The 16,102-nt window shown below is 35.3% G+C and overlaps 2 protein-coding genes across 2 annotated transcripts; one reads left to right on the forward strand and one right to left on the reverse strand.

The window, feature by feature from the left end:
* The first annotated feature begins 502 nt into the window (after positions 1-502).
* On the forward strand, positions 503-4,869 carry LOC129877743 (laccase-4-like). Its single transcript, XM_055953271.1, has 6 exons — positions 503-695; positions 1,853-2,004; positions 2,077-2,321; positions 2,458-2,586; positions 3,139-4,068; positions 4,469-4,869. Exons 1-6 carry the CDS (start codon positions 609-611, stop codon positions 4,597-4,599), a joined length of 1,674 nt encoding a protein of 557 aa, XP_055809246.1. The 5' UTR covers positions 503-608; the 3' UTR covers positions 4,600-4,869.
* A 549-nt stretch (positions 4,870-5,418) lies between these two features.
* Positions 5,419-11,448, reverse strand: LOC129877121 (sulfoquinovosyl transferase SQD2-like). The gene is made up of 11 exons (XM_055952600.1): positions 10,941-11,448; positions 9,764-9,830; positions 9,289-9,359; positions 8,986-9,103; positions 8,781-8,854; positions 8,530-8,585; positions 8,354-8,437; positions 8,062-8,149; positions 7,888-7,965; positions 7,658-7,714; positions 5,419-6,151 (listed from the first exon to the last, which is right to left on the reverse strand). Exons 1-11 carry the CDS (start codon positions 11,285-11,287, stop codon positions 5,662-5,664), a joined length of 1,530 nt encoding a protein of 509 aa, XP_055808575.1. The 5' UTR covers positions 11,288-11,448; the 3' UTR covers positions 5,419-5,661.
* Positions 11,449-16,102: the final 4,654 nt, after the last annotated feature.

A 16,102-nucleotide genomic window follows, 5' to 3' on the forward strand; every position in this document is an offset into this window, starting at 1 on the left:
AACTATATTCAGTTTTTGAGTGTATCATAATATATATTCAGTGTATAGCTCATGTATAAGTAATGTAAATAAAATATGACTATATTTGTTGTAAACTAATTAGTTTATTGTATATATTTGAAATTATCCCCATTTATAATATAATTTCTAAATATGTGAATTAATTTCCAAGAACCTCAAAAATTTAGAATTTACAATAAAAATAAAGAAGTTCAACTCTCGAAATTCGAACTATGTCATATAAATTGAGAGGAAGGTATTTTTCTTTTTTAATAAAGTAAAAAAGTAAATACAGTCTTTAACATAAGCTTAACATGGGGTCCACTTAATAAACTTTGTGTAACATGCAAGAAAGAGTGGATGGAGAAATTGGCTATAGAGGGAGGAGAAGAGAGGACACCAATATCCATCATTTACCTAACTAAAGTAAAATGACACCCCATCAAATTAAATTAAAAATGAACTTTCACCTATATATAGTTTACGTTGGCAGGTCACAAATCAGAATGCAACAATTCTAAAACACATTTTTAGAACTGAAAAGCAAAAGAAATCTATAGAAAGTACATAAAGAAACTAAAAGAACACAAAGGCAAAAGAAAAAGAAAATGGAGTCAAATTGGCTTCGCATTTTTGTCCTCTTGGCATTTTGCTTCTTTCCAGTTTTCGGCATTACTCGTCATTACAAGTTCAATGTAAGTACTAGTCGCTCCGTTTCGATTTATTTATTTTACTTACTTTATGTTGGGTTTTAAAGATGTGAATGAGAAATGAAAGGTTGTGATCTTTCATTAAAAGGGTTGTGACCGTTTCAAAAAGTTGTGACTTCTTTAAAAGAGTTGCAACTTTTCTGAAAGGCTATGACTTTTGTGAAAGATCGTGACTTTTCTGATAAGCCATAATAAACACTTGTTCACACTACTCTTTGTTGTCTATAAATAAAGGATTTTCCTCTCATTTTTTTTCCATTGAATTTTCCTTCTCTTCTGCATATATTTTCTTACAAACAAAATTGTATCTTTGTGTGATTACATTGTTGCTTTCTGAGTTTGCTGAAATTGAAGAAGTTTGACGCTACTTCTTTAATGATCTATCCGTTTTATCCTAGGAGGAAATAATCTATAACCTCGGGTATAGTGAGGGGATTAAATTCCTTAAGGACACAGTGAATTCTGTGGATTCAGATACTATTTTTTTTTCTTTTTATATTTACTGTTTCTGATTTATTAACCTTAATACAGGAGGAATAACACTTTCCACATGACATGTTTAATAGCACAAGATTAAAAGATATTTTGGTACATTATTCTACATATCTTTAGTGTAAGATCGCATAATATATAAAAATCTTCTTTACTTTTTTAAATTTCGTATCAAGTTAAAACCAGACAAAAAGATTGAAATGGAAGGAGTAATTGTTTTGTTTTTCTCTTATGTTATTTTTTTTTATAGCTATAAGAAGCATCCTAACGAACCTTCTAAAGTTTTTCTCAATTCGTGTAAATTAGTTAGCAGTAAATCCCAATTAGCAAAGTAATTGGAACGAGAGGAAAATAAAATATTAAAGAAAGTACAAGTTGATATATTAAAATAACTTGTTGGTTGAAGCCAAGGCATGCATAAATCGTTACTTTTAAGCCTTATCGGAGGTGAAACAAATGAAAAAACTTAGATCAATAAGCCACTTTTCTATTTAAAAAAAAATAAGAAAAGTGGTATGTAACAACATTTTTAAGTATGGTGGTTGTGTAAAACTTGTATATATATAAATTAAATTATTCATATAGTAATTTCTTTTCTTTTTTTGGTTGCTTAATTCCTTTCCTTAATTAAGATATGGTTGGTGTTCCAGGTGGTAATGAGGAATATGAGTCGTTTATGTTCCAGCAAGCCTATTGTCACTGTTAATGGAAGGTTTCCAGGACCCACAATTTATGCTAGAGAAGATGATAGAGTACTCATTAAAGTTACTAACCATGTCAAATATAATGTCTCTATCCATTGGTAAGTTTTTAATTTTTAAAATACGTACTGAACTCATTACGTTTAAATTCTGAATTCGTATCTGATTAACAGGCATGGTATTAAACAACTTAGAAGTGGTTGGGCAGATGGACCGGCATACATCACACAATGTCCAATTCAACCAGGGCAAAACTACGTATACAATTTCACAATTACAGGCCAAAGGGGTACTCTATTTTGGCATGCTCATATTTTGTGGCTAAGGGCTACTGTCCATGGTGCAATTGTCATCTTGCCTAAACGTGGTGTGCCATATCCGTTCCCTAAACCAAAACATGAAGCTGTGGTTGTTTTAGGTGAACATATTTACTATACTATAGATCATTTCACTAGTCAATGTATTAATTAGATATGATTGAAATCGAGACGATCGATCTCTTGTTGGAAAATTATATAATGATTTTTTAAAATATAATTATGTAATGTACGTAGGTGAATGGTGGAAATCTGATACTGAAGCTGTGGTCAATGAAGCTCTAAATTCAGGATTAGCCCCTAATGTCTCCGATGCTCACACTATTAATGGTCATCCAGGACCTGTTTCCAATTGTCCGTCTCAAGGTAATACTTATAGACTATTCTCGATTTATATGACACTGTTTGATCAGACAAGACATTATATAAAGCAAAAAAAAAACTTTTGTCACATATAAAAATAACCTTATATATAATTAAAACTTTTGACCAATCTTTAAACATATTATGACATTTTTATGGATATCAACATGTCATTCAGGCAAAATGAAAGTTAAGAGTCTTTAACTATAAAAATATGTCATTTTTTCGGAACATGGTAAAAAGGAAAGAGTGACATGTACTATATGCGACACAAGAAGTATTGTTTTATATAAATAACTTGTGTTCAGTTCTAATTTATGTGACACATTTCGTTTTTTGATATTTTAAATTAAATTATGTGAACTTTGAGTAATATTTCAAAATATATTTTTTCATCATATTGACATATGACTTCGTACTTTTTTGTCTAGTTTTTAAATATCCAAATTTTAATTTTAAATTATTAAGTTGATTTAAATCAATTTAACTTTGGAGATATCAGAGACAAGAATAGCACTCCTAATAAATTTGATTTTTGGACCATATAATATGCAGGTGGATACACATTAAATGTTGCTCCTGGAAAAACATTCATGTTACGAGTGATCAATGCTGCACTTAATGAAGAACTTTTCTTCAAAATTGCTGGCCACAAAATGATGGTAGTTGAAGTCGACGCCACTTACGTTAAACCCTTCAAAACAGACACAATTGTAATAGGCCCTGGCCAGACCACAAATGTTATAATCACTGCTGATCAAAGTTTCGGAAAATACATGGTGGTTGCTTCTCCCTTCATGGACTCTCCTATCGCGGTCGACAACGTGACGGCTACCGCCACGTTGCATTATACCGGGGCACTAGGAAGTAGCCCAACAACTCTCACTAGTGCCCCGCCCCAAAACGCGACATTAGTCGCCAACAATTTTATCGACTCTCTTAAAAGCCTTAATTCGAAAAAATACCCAGCTAAAGTTCCAAAAACTGTAGATCATTCATTACTTTTCACGGTCGGACTCGGAATTAACCCGTGCCCGTCTTGTATACCGGCTAATGGGAGCCGGGTTGTTGCTGGTATAAATAACGTTACGTTTGTTATGCCAAGTACTGCGCTTTTACAAGCGCATTTCTTTGGCATAAAAGGCATTTTCACAACGGATTTCCCAGGAAATCCGCCGTTCATTTTCAACTATACGGGTACAGTACCACCAGCAAGCTTGGCCACGACGAACGGGACCAGACTTTACCGGTTGAGTTATAATGCAACTGTTCAATTGGTATTGCAGGATACTGGAATTATAGCCCCTGAGAATCATCCTCTCCATTTGCATGGTTTTAATTTCTTTGCAGTAGGTAAAGGTTTAGGGAATTTCAATCCGAAAACGGATCCTAAGAATTTTAATCTTATTGATCCTGTTGAAAGGAATACAATTGGAGTTCCTTCTGGAGGATGGGTCGCCATAAGATTCCGCGCTGACAATCCAGGTACGTTCCCCTTAGCTATTGTTAATCTGAGATTAAAATGCTGGTAACTAACAATTTTTTTTTTTGATATTCTGTCACTAGTACATAATCTGTCAGTAGCTAATTCTTATTTTTAATAGTACCCCCTTTGTCCCAATGACACAATTTACTTCAAACTATATGGACTTTGACCAATATTTTAATATCGTATTTTATGAAAAAAATTTCAACTCATAATATTTTTTGTATGAATTTTGAATATCAAAATGTTGAATTAATTGAAAATTAGTCAAATAGATTCTTAAAAAGAATAACTATTTTAAAACATAAGAAGTAATAATGTAAAAGGAAATTATACAATCAGGTAACTTATAAGATAAAGATAGATAACTTGATTTAAATTCGGGTAATAATATTGCAGGAGTTTGGTTTATGCATTGCCATCTAGAGATACACACAACATGGGGATTAAAGATGGCATTCCTTGTAGATAATGGAAAGGGTCCTAATGAGTCACTTTTGCCACCTCCGAAAGATCTCCCAAAATGCTAAAATCCATTGAGTACAGCAAAAGCTGCAACATGCTATGATGGAAAAGAAGAATAGAGATTCAATAAGCAGTGCATTCATTTTCTTGAGTGGAAAAAACAAAGGGGAAATTTTGCTCAAGCAAACCTCAATAATTATACAGATGTATTTGTGTTGTATACAATTTTTTGTTATCGTTGTTCATGGAAGTTTGAGAAATGGATTGTTTCTTTCTGATTTGTATGTTGGCCCACTAAGGGGTAAAGTACATTCACATTTATTTTTTTTGCAAACATCCCCATTTAACTTGTATTCATATTTTAAATATTTTTTTTCATACATATATCTACTTTGAATCTGCAATGTCTGAAGTTATACTCGACAGACCCAAAATTCAAACAAAAAATTGTTGAACTTCATCATTCTGCTTGAAGTTCAAACAAAAATAACTGACAGGATGCTAACAAATATAAGGTCGGTAATCAAACTTTTACTAACAAAGTAAAAGTTCAGGTAATCAACCGAGTCACTTCATTTCTAACATCTCCATTTATTTTACACGTGATTATAGCGAACAAAACTCCTTGTCAAACTGTCTTTTGATCTTTTACCCTTGTCCATTTTAATATCCATGGAAAAAGCTTATTTCTGTACAGTGCCATATCCATACTTTGGATAACTTGGATAAAGATTCTTATCATGCCAAAGATTAACCCTTTGGGGAAACATATCAATTGATCGAACCCGATGTTGTGTTTAAATCATTCACATATTCTTTTGAATTATATGTATCCGCGGAATTAAATTGAAAACAGTAGGGATATATACAAGAACATATGCAAATGTATAAAGGCTACAGCCTAAACTCTCACTTCTCCCTTCAATTGGGAACCTGTGGTTGCATTGAGTTGGTTTCTTCAATACAAGAAACTGTAAATCAACAAATTCCCATACTTATGGGAATTAATCACATGTACAGTGATTGAATTGACTACTTAACAGCTCAACAGGCTAGGTATTTTAGGTCAATATTGCAAATCTATTATCATAACTCCAGCAGACTCTATTTGCTGGCTAATGTATCACCTAAAGTACTTCGGGTGCCTGGAGCCTACGCTTGAACAACCATTGAAATGGTCTCGTCAACTGTGCCCTCTTCTTCCTCCAGAACCAAATGGCTGCGTTGTATTGCTCATTACGAATTTTTCTTGTGGCAGCCCTCCAATCATACTTCTCCATTTCTGATCGTGCAGCCCGGCCAATAGTTTCTCTCAATTCAGCATTGTGCAGAAGTGGCTCCAGTTTGCTCAAGCAGTCGTCGAGATCCCCAGGATTAAACAGATATCCAGTTTTTCCCTGCTGATCATCAGGAATGATATCTGGAATTCCTCCAGCACGGGCAGCCAAAACAGGAAGTCCTGATGACATGGCCTCCAAAACAACGAATCCAAGTGTCTCAGACTCTGAAGGCATAACAAATATATCTCCACTGGCATATGCCTGGGAAAGCTCCTCCCCTAGTAACATACCTGTGAACACTACAGGCATGCCAGAGAACATTTTCTCCAATTCCTCCCTATAACAAGTGACAAAATGAATAAATTTGTAGCGCAATCTTTTGTAAGAATGAAAACAACAACAACAGACCCAGTGTAATCCTAATAAGCATACAGGCTATCAACAAAAACAACAACAACAGACCCAGTGTAATCCTAATAAGCATACAGGCTATCAAAACAGAATTTTTTTTATAAATAGCAATGTGTTCTGATGTGCACATTCTCAACCGATAGCATTTGAGAGTTGATTCTTCCCACACCCCAATCATGTCCCTTCGAGAAGAGCTGCAGGCTATTCATTTGAAGACAATTTTAATTCCAACCAACATTTTTACTTCTAAGATTTTCGGACAGTTTTACTTCCAACAAATATTTTTTACTTCCATGATTTCTATGTTCAAGTCAGGGAGCACCTTTTTCGTTGAGAATTCCTCATTCCCTTTTGTGTGGATGGGGAATTTCAATGATGAAGAAAATTCTTATTCTCTTTCATTTGAAAGGGGAATGGATGTCTTGTTGAGAATGATTACAGAGGAACCTTTTTATTGCGGACAGTGATAGGCCGGTTAAAGCAAGCTTGAAAACTAAAGGAGATTTCATTCATTCATAGCAGGAAAAAAGGGTCGGTCACGCGTATTATCCGATTGTATCACTCAGCCCATTAGCTCCAAATGACCAATGTCTCAATCTTGGGGATTAAATCCAGTAGTTCTTGCCAGAGTAGAAAGTTTAATCTAGACAAAGGAGAGCTAATGTAATTTGACTTTCAGAGACCTCGAATTCTTAGGTTCCGGAGTGCATTATGCCCTCAGGTATAATAGAATAAACTGAAGAATCACAAATTCCAAATTTGTCTATGAAGAGGGAATATATAACACGCTAATTTATAGTTATATACATCCAGATATCTTGTTAACATAATAAATAACCCCAAGACTAATGAGTAATGCATCACATCACATATCTGCAGGATATGGGAATGAAGTGAATATTTAGAGCACATATCGACTTGCTAACAGATAATTAACTCCCAGCCAGGTTCAACTAGCTAGCTAGCATTAACCAAATGACTGATAATGCAATGAAGTTCACTGTTCACTAAGTTATCTGTACCATCTAACAGGTAACAAATGAAATGGTAATGCTTAGCTAAGAAATTCTACCAATAATTCAGCAACTCCTACACAACATATAAATGGTGCTATTGTTTTAAGTTCATCTTCTTTAGTAAAACATTACCTACTAACGTAAAGTCGATAAAAGTTCAGTGAGATTATCAGGTAGCATAGTGAAATATAACTAGTATCTAGTCATGACTCTTTTCACACGAGATCCTCACCGATAATTTTTAATCGTAGACTTGACAGTCTATGATTATCAGAAGAAGGGGGGGGGGGGGGAAGGAGACAAGACAGCTAATTGTGCATGATACTAGATATCAAAAATCTTTTACAGTGAAGTACAGGTAAATGATCCTAGTAAAGTTCTGAAAGTCAAAAGGTAAAATCGCTACTGCAACTCACCTATATGGCCCATCTCCAATAAAAGCTATGCGAGCTTGGGGAAGTCTATCCATTAACCTGTTCCAAAGTCATTTTGAAATGTCATGTGCAAGTTACACCTTCATTCAACTTCATAACCACTCAGTTTCCTTGATACAACGTTTTCCCTTAATATGAGGATCATCTACCTAACCATACGTTAGCCAAAAATGCAAGTGTTAACCTTTCTCATTACCAAAAAGAGGCAATACCTTTTGAGGAAATCCAAATTCTTCTCGACTCCAAGTCGTCCAACATGGACTATCAATGGTTTATCAGGTTCCCCATTACTGATCATGAAAGTAACAGGAGAAAGGAAAAAGAATTATCAGTACACATTAAGGTTGTTTACATAGTGAATAGAATCTTCAGCGGGAAGCTCCCACCTCAGTCTTAGCCGCATGTCATGAGACCGATACCGGGGGTGGAAGCTCTCAGAATCAACACCCTTATTCCAGAGTCGTATTTTGTTAGCTGACAAATAAGGAAACGAAAGGAATGATCAACAGCTCTGAGCTGAGATTTAGCAGAAAAAAGAAGCTAACGGGAGTACACATCTAAGACCAACAAAAACTGCTTTGACAGCACAGAGAAAACAATACTGTTTTTGCCTTTAATTGCTAATTGGTAAAGTCCATGCCGTAGTGTAATTAACAAGTACACCTATCGGTTTTTTACCTGCTGTTACCCTATAAGCTTTCAGATCCTTTGCAATAGCAGCAGATGGCACCAGTGTAAGATCAGCAGCTCTATGTAGAAACTCTGGTAAGCAGCAGTTATGTCTTAATTAGTATACAGAGCTGGAGACCTGAGAGAGAATACATACTGCAGAAGTGAATGCTCTGCTCACATACTTATAACCATCCACATAGGTTGCACCAACCAACTAAAGGTATATCTAGGTATGTATCTGCAAAATAAGGATCAGGATCAGTGTTGAGCCCTTGATTAATATAGAATGTAAGAAGAAGCTTCAGAAACTCATTCTCTATGTTATTCATCAGGAAGATCAACAGAAAAAAAGCTTTAGCTTCTTGAATCATGTATTTACAGAACCTATCAAATGTTCCCATCCGCAGACAAGATATTAAAAAATGTGACTTACACAGGCACATGCGTGTGATACGACATCACTATCGGTACACATAACAGCTTTGCAATGATAAGAGCACCAAATACCTAACAATAGGAAAAAGATTATCTCTGTCAGTGAGCTGCGAAAAGATTAGAACAACCTTAAGCTCCTTAAAGCTACAAGGAGAACATCACTGCACACTTAAAGGAGGAGCAAAAAGAAACTGAAAACTCACCATTATACCAGGAGATGATGCGTGTATGATGTCGGGCTTGAATCGTGCTACTTCTGAAATTATTCTTGGGCTGAGAGCTAGTGACAGGGGCACATTCTGGTACCAGGGGCAGGGGAAACTGCAAATGAAGTAAGAGACTTTTTCTTTAACTAACTGGCCAATTACCATACATGGAGAATAGTTCATAGGCATGCACCCTCAAACGTCACTGATTTTTTTGCTGAGCTTGCGACAGGTAAATTGAGTGAATCCATTGAGTAAACACGAAAAAAGAAGTATACGAAAGAAAGTAGAATATGCAACCTTCGTGATCCAATTAACTTTGCTCCATAAAACTCTTGAGGTACTCCTTCATGTGTTGTCACAACCATAACCTGTACCCCAAAATTAACAGAGGAGTATAAGTGGCCAAACATCAGATGTAAACTTCAATTCTTAGCCCGTGTAGGAACTCACTCAACAGTCTGGCACTCTGGCTAAGAAGTATAACGGTTAGTCCCTATGAACTAAATGACTGTTAGCATAACTGTTTCTAGGTAAGTGCAGACAAAGCATATCTAGATTGCTTGAAATTAGTTTAGGGGAAAAGAAGTAGTAGGGGTCAAGATTATGAACTCCTGATTGGTATAATAGCATCCTGAGAGAACTTGAAATGAATAATCAGCTCAAACATATCTATTTTATGGGTAGACGCATGGTATAGCAGTAAGTTCAGAAGGCCAAAAGAACACCAGCAGCTGTCAGTTATTAACAACACTCTTGTCAGCAACGAGTATACCTCATCCCCCATTTCACGGAGATATTTTATAAAATTCTGGAACCGGTTCTTATAGCCAGATACATACCTGCACATTTCACAAAGGAAAATGGTGGTTATGTCAGAGTGTAAACCCAATTGAGCATGATCCATAAGTCTCCATATAAGGCATTGGAGTCCCCAGATGAGAACATCTCCAACTCCCAACATTAAAGGATGAATGCAATGTCACTTCTAAGTTACACTGAGCAATAAAGACAGCAAAATGTAATAGAAGCTGGAATTCTGCTTAAGTGTATCTGAGGTTGAAAGGTGTCTGAATGGACAGAGCTAATATTTATCTTGCTAGATCGATATGACAGTGACTTTCCAAAATACTAAGAGGAACCATTAAAGAAATAATGCAGAGATAACAAAGATTGAAATGCAGCTCAAGAAAATAAAATACAAATAAAGAGAAAAAAATAGGTTCCAATGCTGAAGTGGTTACAACAAAAGAAGTTTTTAGATTGTGATTGACAATGCACATTACTATAACAAACAAGCATGCACAAGTTTCCTTCAATAGCTACATTCGTAAGAAATCATAGTTCCTCCTTAGGTCTAGGCTAAGACTTAACATAAGTCCCTTCCCTACAAGCTATTCAAGGTGAACTGGCTCCAATTCTGTCTTACGCATGAGAGATTCGTTCCAAAAGCATATGTAGATAGATAGTTGATCAAGTGTACTTTCCATAGGATGAAAAAAGAAAGATTGCATTATCAAAATTCTTATGCTAAGAATCATTATCTACTTTACAGATTCTAGCATATAACAACATATGAGGAAAGTCGGTAAATACTTCTGACAGCAAAGGTTCCTTGGAAATCTGGACAAGAATCATCAAAACCACATAGCAGAGAAGATTGAGTATATGAGACAATTGAATTGTCACACATTGACAATACTGCTGCAAAAATACTCCTCAAATAACACATTGCCAAAGCTTTCAGTAATATCTGTCAGTATATATGAATTGGGAGAAGTCACAGAAACTCAGAAAGATTGCAGATGAAATTAGACCTAATGAATCACTCCAACAAACAGAAAGAGCATAGCAGTAACCAGAACCAAAGTTTAGTACTAATTAACACCAACAATTTTGCAGTTTGGTCCAAATTATAAGATTATAAAGGGAAAAATCACAAAATCACTCACGCAAAAGGAGAAGGCTCAACAAAAATAGCAATACGCCTAGGCTTGGAAGTCATTTCAGATTCAATCAAAGGAGGAGGACCCTCTTCCTCTTCTTCCCTGTACTCTGTTACTTTCATGTTCTTAGCTGCAATTAAGGGTCTTTTCTTGAAGGGTCTTCCCCTAAATCTCCTTTCACACTGCAAAAAATTAACTTTTGTGTATATTAAGCTAATGGGTTTTGTTCTGGAAGTAGAAAAGTAAGAAAATTCAAGAAAACTTTTGGGTACTGAAACAAAACAAGAAGAAGTAGGTGCAGTAAAGGAAGAAGAAGAGATAATAGGATTTATAAACAGAGAAGAGGCAGCCATGGTGAGTTTGTTTGGATAATGATATCAAATATATTTGAATTTGATTAGCTCAAAAATGTGGAATTTGGAAGAGGGAAAGAAACTGAGGCGCCATGGAAGGGACTCCAGCAAGGGATATATTTTTGTTTTTTACAGTATGGAATAATTGGAGAGTATATGCCACAAGGCACTAATAGATATATTATTGGCTCTCTTTCATTGGGCCATTCTCATATTATTGACACATTTGGATGTTGCTGGGATGTGCAACATTTTTGTTGGTTTTTTGAGTTTTAGAAGTTTTTCACACAAGAAATAGACCTCCACCTACTCATAGTTAGTATCATGTTTAGTAGTGTTTTGATTTTACTATATAAAATTCAACACAATAAGCTATGGTATTTGGTTATCCGTTTATAATGTCGCATAATATAATCGTGGCAGAGATAGATTTTTTATTAAAAAGTTCAAAATATGAAAAATATACACATGAAAAAGTCAAAGGGGGTTTTGACATCTACCATTATATATATATATGAAAAATAATTTTAATCATGTATAAATAATATAATTTTCGTTGATGGGTTCGTTTACCTAGTTTCGCCCTTGCACATAACTGATCACTGTGTTATTAATGTGTATAACTCTAACCAACAACTAAACAACCCTTTAATGAGCATTCAATGATATTTTCCCTTAAAAAATTTATAGTTTGGCTCAACTTAATTTCTCTTAAAATTCGACCCAATTCAACTCGATTAGTCCAAAATTTGATATAGTTTAATTCAACTCGATTCAAACTTTATCAAATTTGTACATAGCATGTAACACTGGGTTGATCGACTACTCACATATAGCATGTGCCATGTAACATTGTACATACCCCTTCCTATGAAAAAACACTAGTCAACTGCACCCCAAATTACCGTTCTATTGTTCGTTTTTTTATTAACAAAGAAATGAAACAATTTTTGTCTATATGTGGTTATCCAACAAAGTTGCATTTAATAGCATTTATAAATATTAGCTGGACACCCCATAAGAGTCTTGAAAATCTATTGTACAATCAATCAGCTTATCAGAAAAGAAAATCTTATATTTTCTAACTCTTTTTTTTTTCTTTTTATCCAAGAATAGCAACTAGTCTAACTTGGTTTCTTTAAATACAATTTCCAGGACTATGGGGCTTCTGTAATACTTCCAGCTCTCAATTATTGTTTTGTCCATTGCATTCTCAGGATTGGTATCAACTTATCAAATAGCATTACAAGACTTGAAAAGCAGAATAACAGAGGATCCACTCCATGTCATGGCTTCTTGGAATGATCATTCTTTCCATTTCTGCAACTGGACTGGTGTAACATGTAGTCCTTATAATGGCAGAGTTACCATCTTGATTTGAGTTCACGAAAACTCGTTGCCACCATACTTCCTTCCATTGGCAATCTCAGCTTCCTAACAGGTATAGATCTTGAAAACAATAACTTCCATAGTGAAATTCCTCAAGCAATAGGCCTCTTGCTGCAGCTGCAACATCTCTGTCTTATTTCCAATTCTGTTAGTGAAAAAATTTCTACAAATTTATCTTACTGCAAGGAGCTTAGAGTACTTGATTTACGAGCTAATGATCTTGTTGGAAAAATTGTGGATCAACTTAGTTCTTCGTCAAAGTTAAATTACTTAGGAGCAACACTTTCACAGGATGCATCCCATATTGGATTGGAAACTTTTCGTATTTAAGGTACCTTGACATTTCGAGTAATAGTCTACAAGGATCAATACCTCAGGATCTTGGCCGTCTAATGAGTTTGGAAGTATTTAGTGTATGAAAATGAATTATCTGCTGGTACAATCCCTTCACGATTCTCAATATTTCTTCCATCTACTATTTCTCTGTTACTCAAAATCTGCTGCATGGATAACTTTGGGCAAGCAAAGGCCTCACTCTCCAAACCTTGAAGTATTTGCTGGCGTTGTCAACAGCTTCACCAGATATATTCCTGTTTCATTGTCAAATGCTTCTAGGCTTCGCGTGGTTGATCTTTCCCAAAATAAACTTATTGGGGATGTGCCAAATAGTATAGGAAAACTGACAAGTTTGGTTAGGCGGTTTGAAATTTCTTGATTTCCTAACCAACTGTACAAATCTGATAGTACTAAGTTTTGCAGCCAACTTTAATGGAGAATTACCTTATTACTCAATCACTAATCTTTCGACTGTACTTGGGATATTTACTCTAGGTCATGGTACTCTTCCTTCTGGAGTAGGCAGTCTGATTAATTTGACACTACTAGGAATGGAAAGGAACTCTCCCAACGGCAGTGTTTCTGAGACTATAGGTAAACTTAACGGTCAGGAAGGTCTTTATTTGAGTGGAAATGCGTTTTTAGGGACGATACCATTCTCCATTGGTAACTTGACAAGGTTAATTAGTCTATACTTGCAAGAAAATAGAGTAGAAGGAATCATACCTTCAGAGTTGGGGCATTGTAATATCTTGTCGGTGCTGAACCTTACTAGGAATCATCTTGTAGGCTCCATACCGAAAGAGGCTGCAGGAGTATGTTCCCTTTCGATGATTTTATCATTGGCAAGTAATTCTTCCACTAGACCTTTGCCAAAAAAAACTTGATCAGTTGGTAAATCTCAAGGAATTGGATGTTTCACAGAACAAATTATCAGGTGTGATCCCAAGTAGTCTCATTGCCTCGGCTTAGAGCGCATAAATATCAGTAATCTCTTTCAAGGAACTATTCCTCAACCTTTAACAGATTTAAGAAATTTAGGTGAAAACTTCCATATCTCCGGAAACTTGACCTCTCTTTCAATGAACTTGAAGGTAAGGTTCCAAATGAAGGGATCTTTGCAAATACACGTGCAATTTCAATCAACGGAAACAATAGACTTTGTGGTGGTGTACCCAACTTACATTTGCCTGAATGCTTTAAAGTTACCAAGCACCTTGATTCAAGAGTACCTCTAGCTGTTATTGTTCCTCTTGCATTCTCAGTTTTGGTGCTATGCTGCTGCGCTGTTTATTACAAACTCAGCAACTCAAGAAAGGCACAACCTTTGAATGCTGAGAAACTGTTCGAGATACCAAGAACTACATATCGAGCAAACATAGAGCTACAAATGGGTCCTCTGAGGCCAACTTGGTAGGTACAGGAAGTTATGGTTCAGTATACAAAGTGGCAGTGAAAGTGTTGAACCTACAACAAATAGGTGCCTTGAGGAGCTTCCTGGATGAATGCAGAACCTTGAGTACTATTAGGCATCGTAATCTTCTCAGAATCAAGACTGCTTGTTCGAGCATTGATCACTAAGTAATGACTTCAAATGCGTAGTTTTTGAGTTAATGACTAAATGGAAACCTTCATGATTGGTTGCATACAGAAAATGATGATCAGCAACATCAAAAAAAGAAGTTGATTTTTATCCGAAGACTAAACATTGCCATAGATGTTGCTTCTGCACTTGACTAACTCCAGAACCACTGATAAACACCAATAGCTCACTGTGATCTAAAGCCAAGCAACATATTCCTCGATGAAGATATGTCTGGCCATGTTGGTGACTTTGGATTAGCAATGTTTCTCCTTGACACATCGATCAATTCTCGGAGTCCTGCAGCATTAAAGGGTTCTATAGGTTACATCCCAACAGGTATGATGTCGCTAGTTTACATTTCATATACAATTATACATATCACCCTGATGAAATCTATTTGATACGTCGCGGAGTATGGCTCAGGAGGTCAAGCATCTACACTTGGAGATGTTTACAGCTTTGGGATAGTGTTGCTAGAGTTATTCATCTGTAGAAGACCAACTGATGTGATGTTTAGAGTGTTAGTGTGGGCATTTTAACATTTTATTAAATTGCAATTTTAGCAATTGTCCATTGATGACATTTAATGTCATCTTTATTCTATTTTTCATTAGTGCATAAAATGTCTTTCATTATCATCTTTAGTTAGTGCAAGACTAAATCATTCCATTATGTATTTTTAACATAATTATCACTAATAAGTGGTGCACTAAATCATAATAGTGCACTAAATGATAATGGTGCACTAAATGATGATAATGATGGCATTCCATTATTTTTTCCATCTTTGTATGATTTTCTCTCCTATAAATAAAGAGGTCTTCTTTGTTTTGAAATGGAAGATAAGAGAAGAAAAAAATTGAGAGAATTAAGTTTGTCTAAAAAGAGAGTTCTTATTAGTTGAAGGGAGGTGTTCTTTGTGTGGAGCTTTAAACTCAACTCTTGTCCAGAGTTTGTTGAGTTACATTTTGTGATAAGGTTGTTGTATCCTGGAGGGGACAAGTCAAGAGGACTACTACTGGACCAGTGAAACGATTTACTGCAGTGGGCTTGAATCTCCTTAAAGAGAGCGAGATATCCGCGCCTCAGCCAAGAAGTGAAGTTAATTTCTTCATTTTATTTTTCAATTGTAATTTGTAATCTTGTAATTTCACCAACAATGAGAGAATCAGAGAATCTAAACATTCACAAAGTATGTTTCAAAGGATTAAGTGGTCATGTGTCCTTTATACGGAAATTGGTGTGTTCTTGTAATTTTTAGCTTGCGTTTAACTTGTTTGGTTCCACCACTACGATCTTCTCCATCATAATAAACCTCTAACATACAATAAAACCACAGTAAATACTCTACTTTTCTCAATTATCATAACAAAAATTCAAGTAAAAAGCATAGAGAAGTTGGTACAACACCAACTTATAATTATTCCCAACTTTATTTTACATGAGAAGCTCAATAAGATGGACATACTCTAATCATCATCATATATATATATACTAGTTTTGAT

This window comes from Solanum dulcamara, chromosome 12, assembly GCF_947179165.1.
Source record: "Solanum dulcamara chromosome 12, daSolDulc1.2, whole genome shotgun sequence".
NCBI lineage: Eukaryota > Viridiplantae > Streptophyta > Magnoliopsida > Solanales > Solanaceae > Solanum > Solanum dulcamara.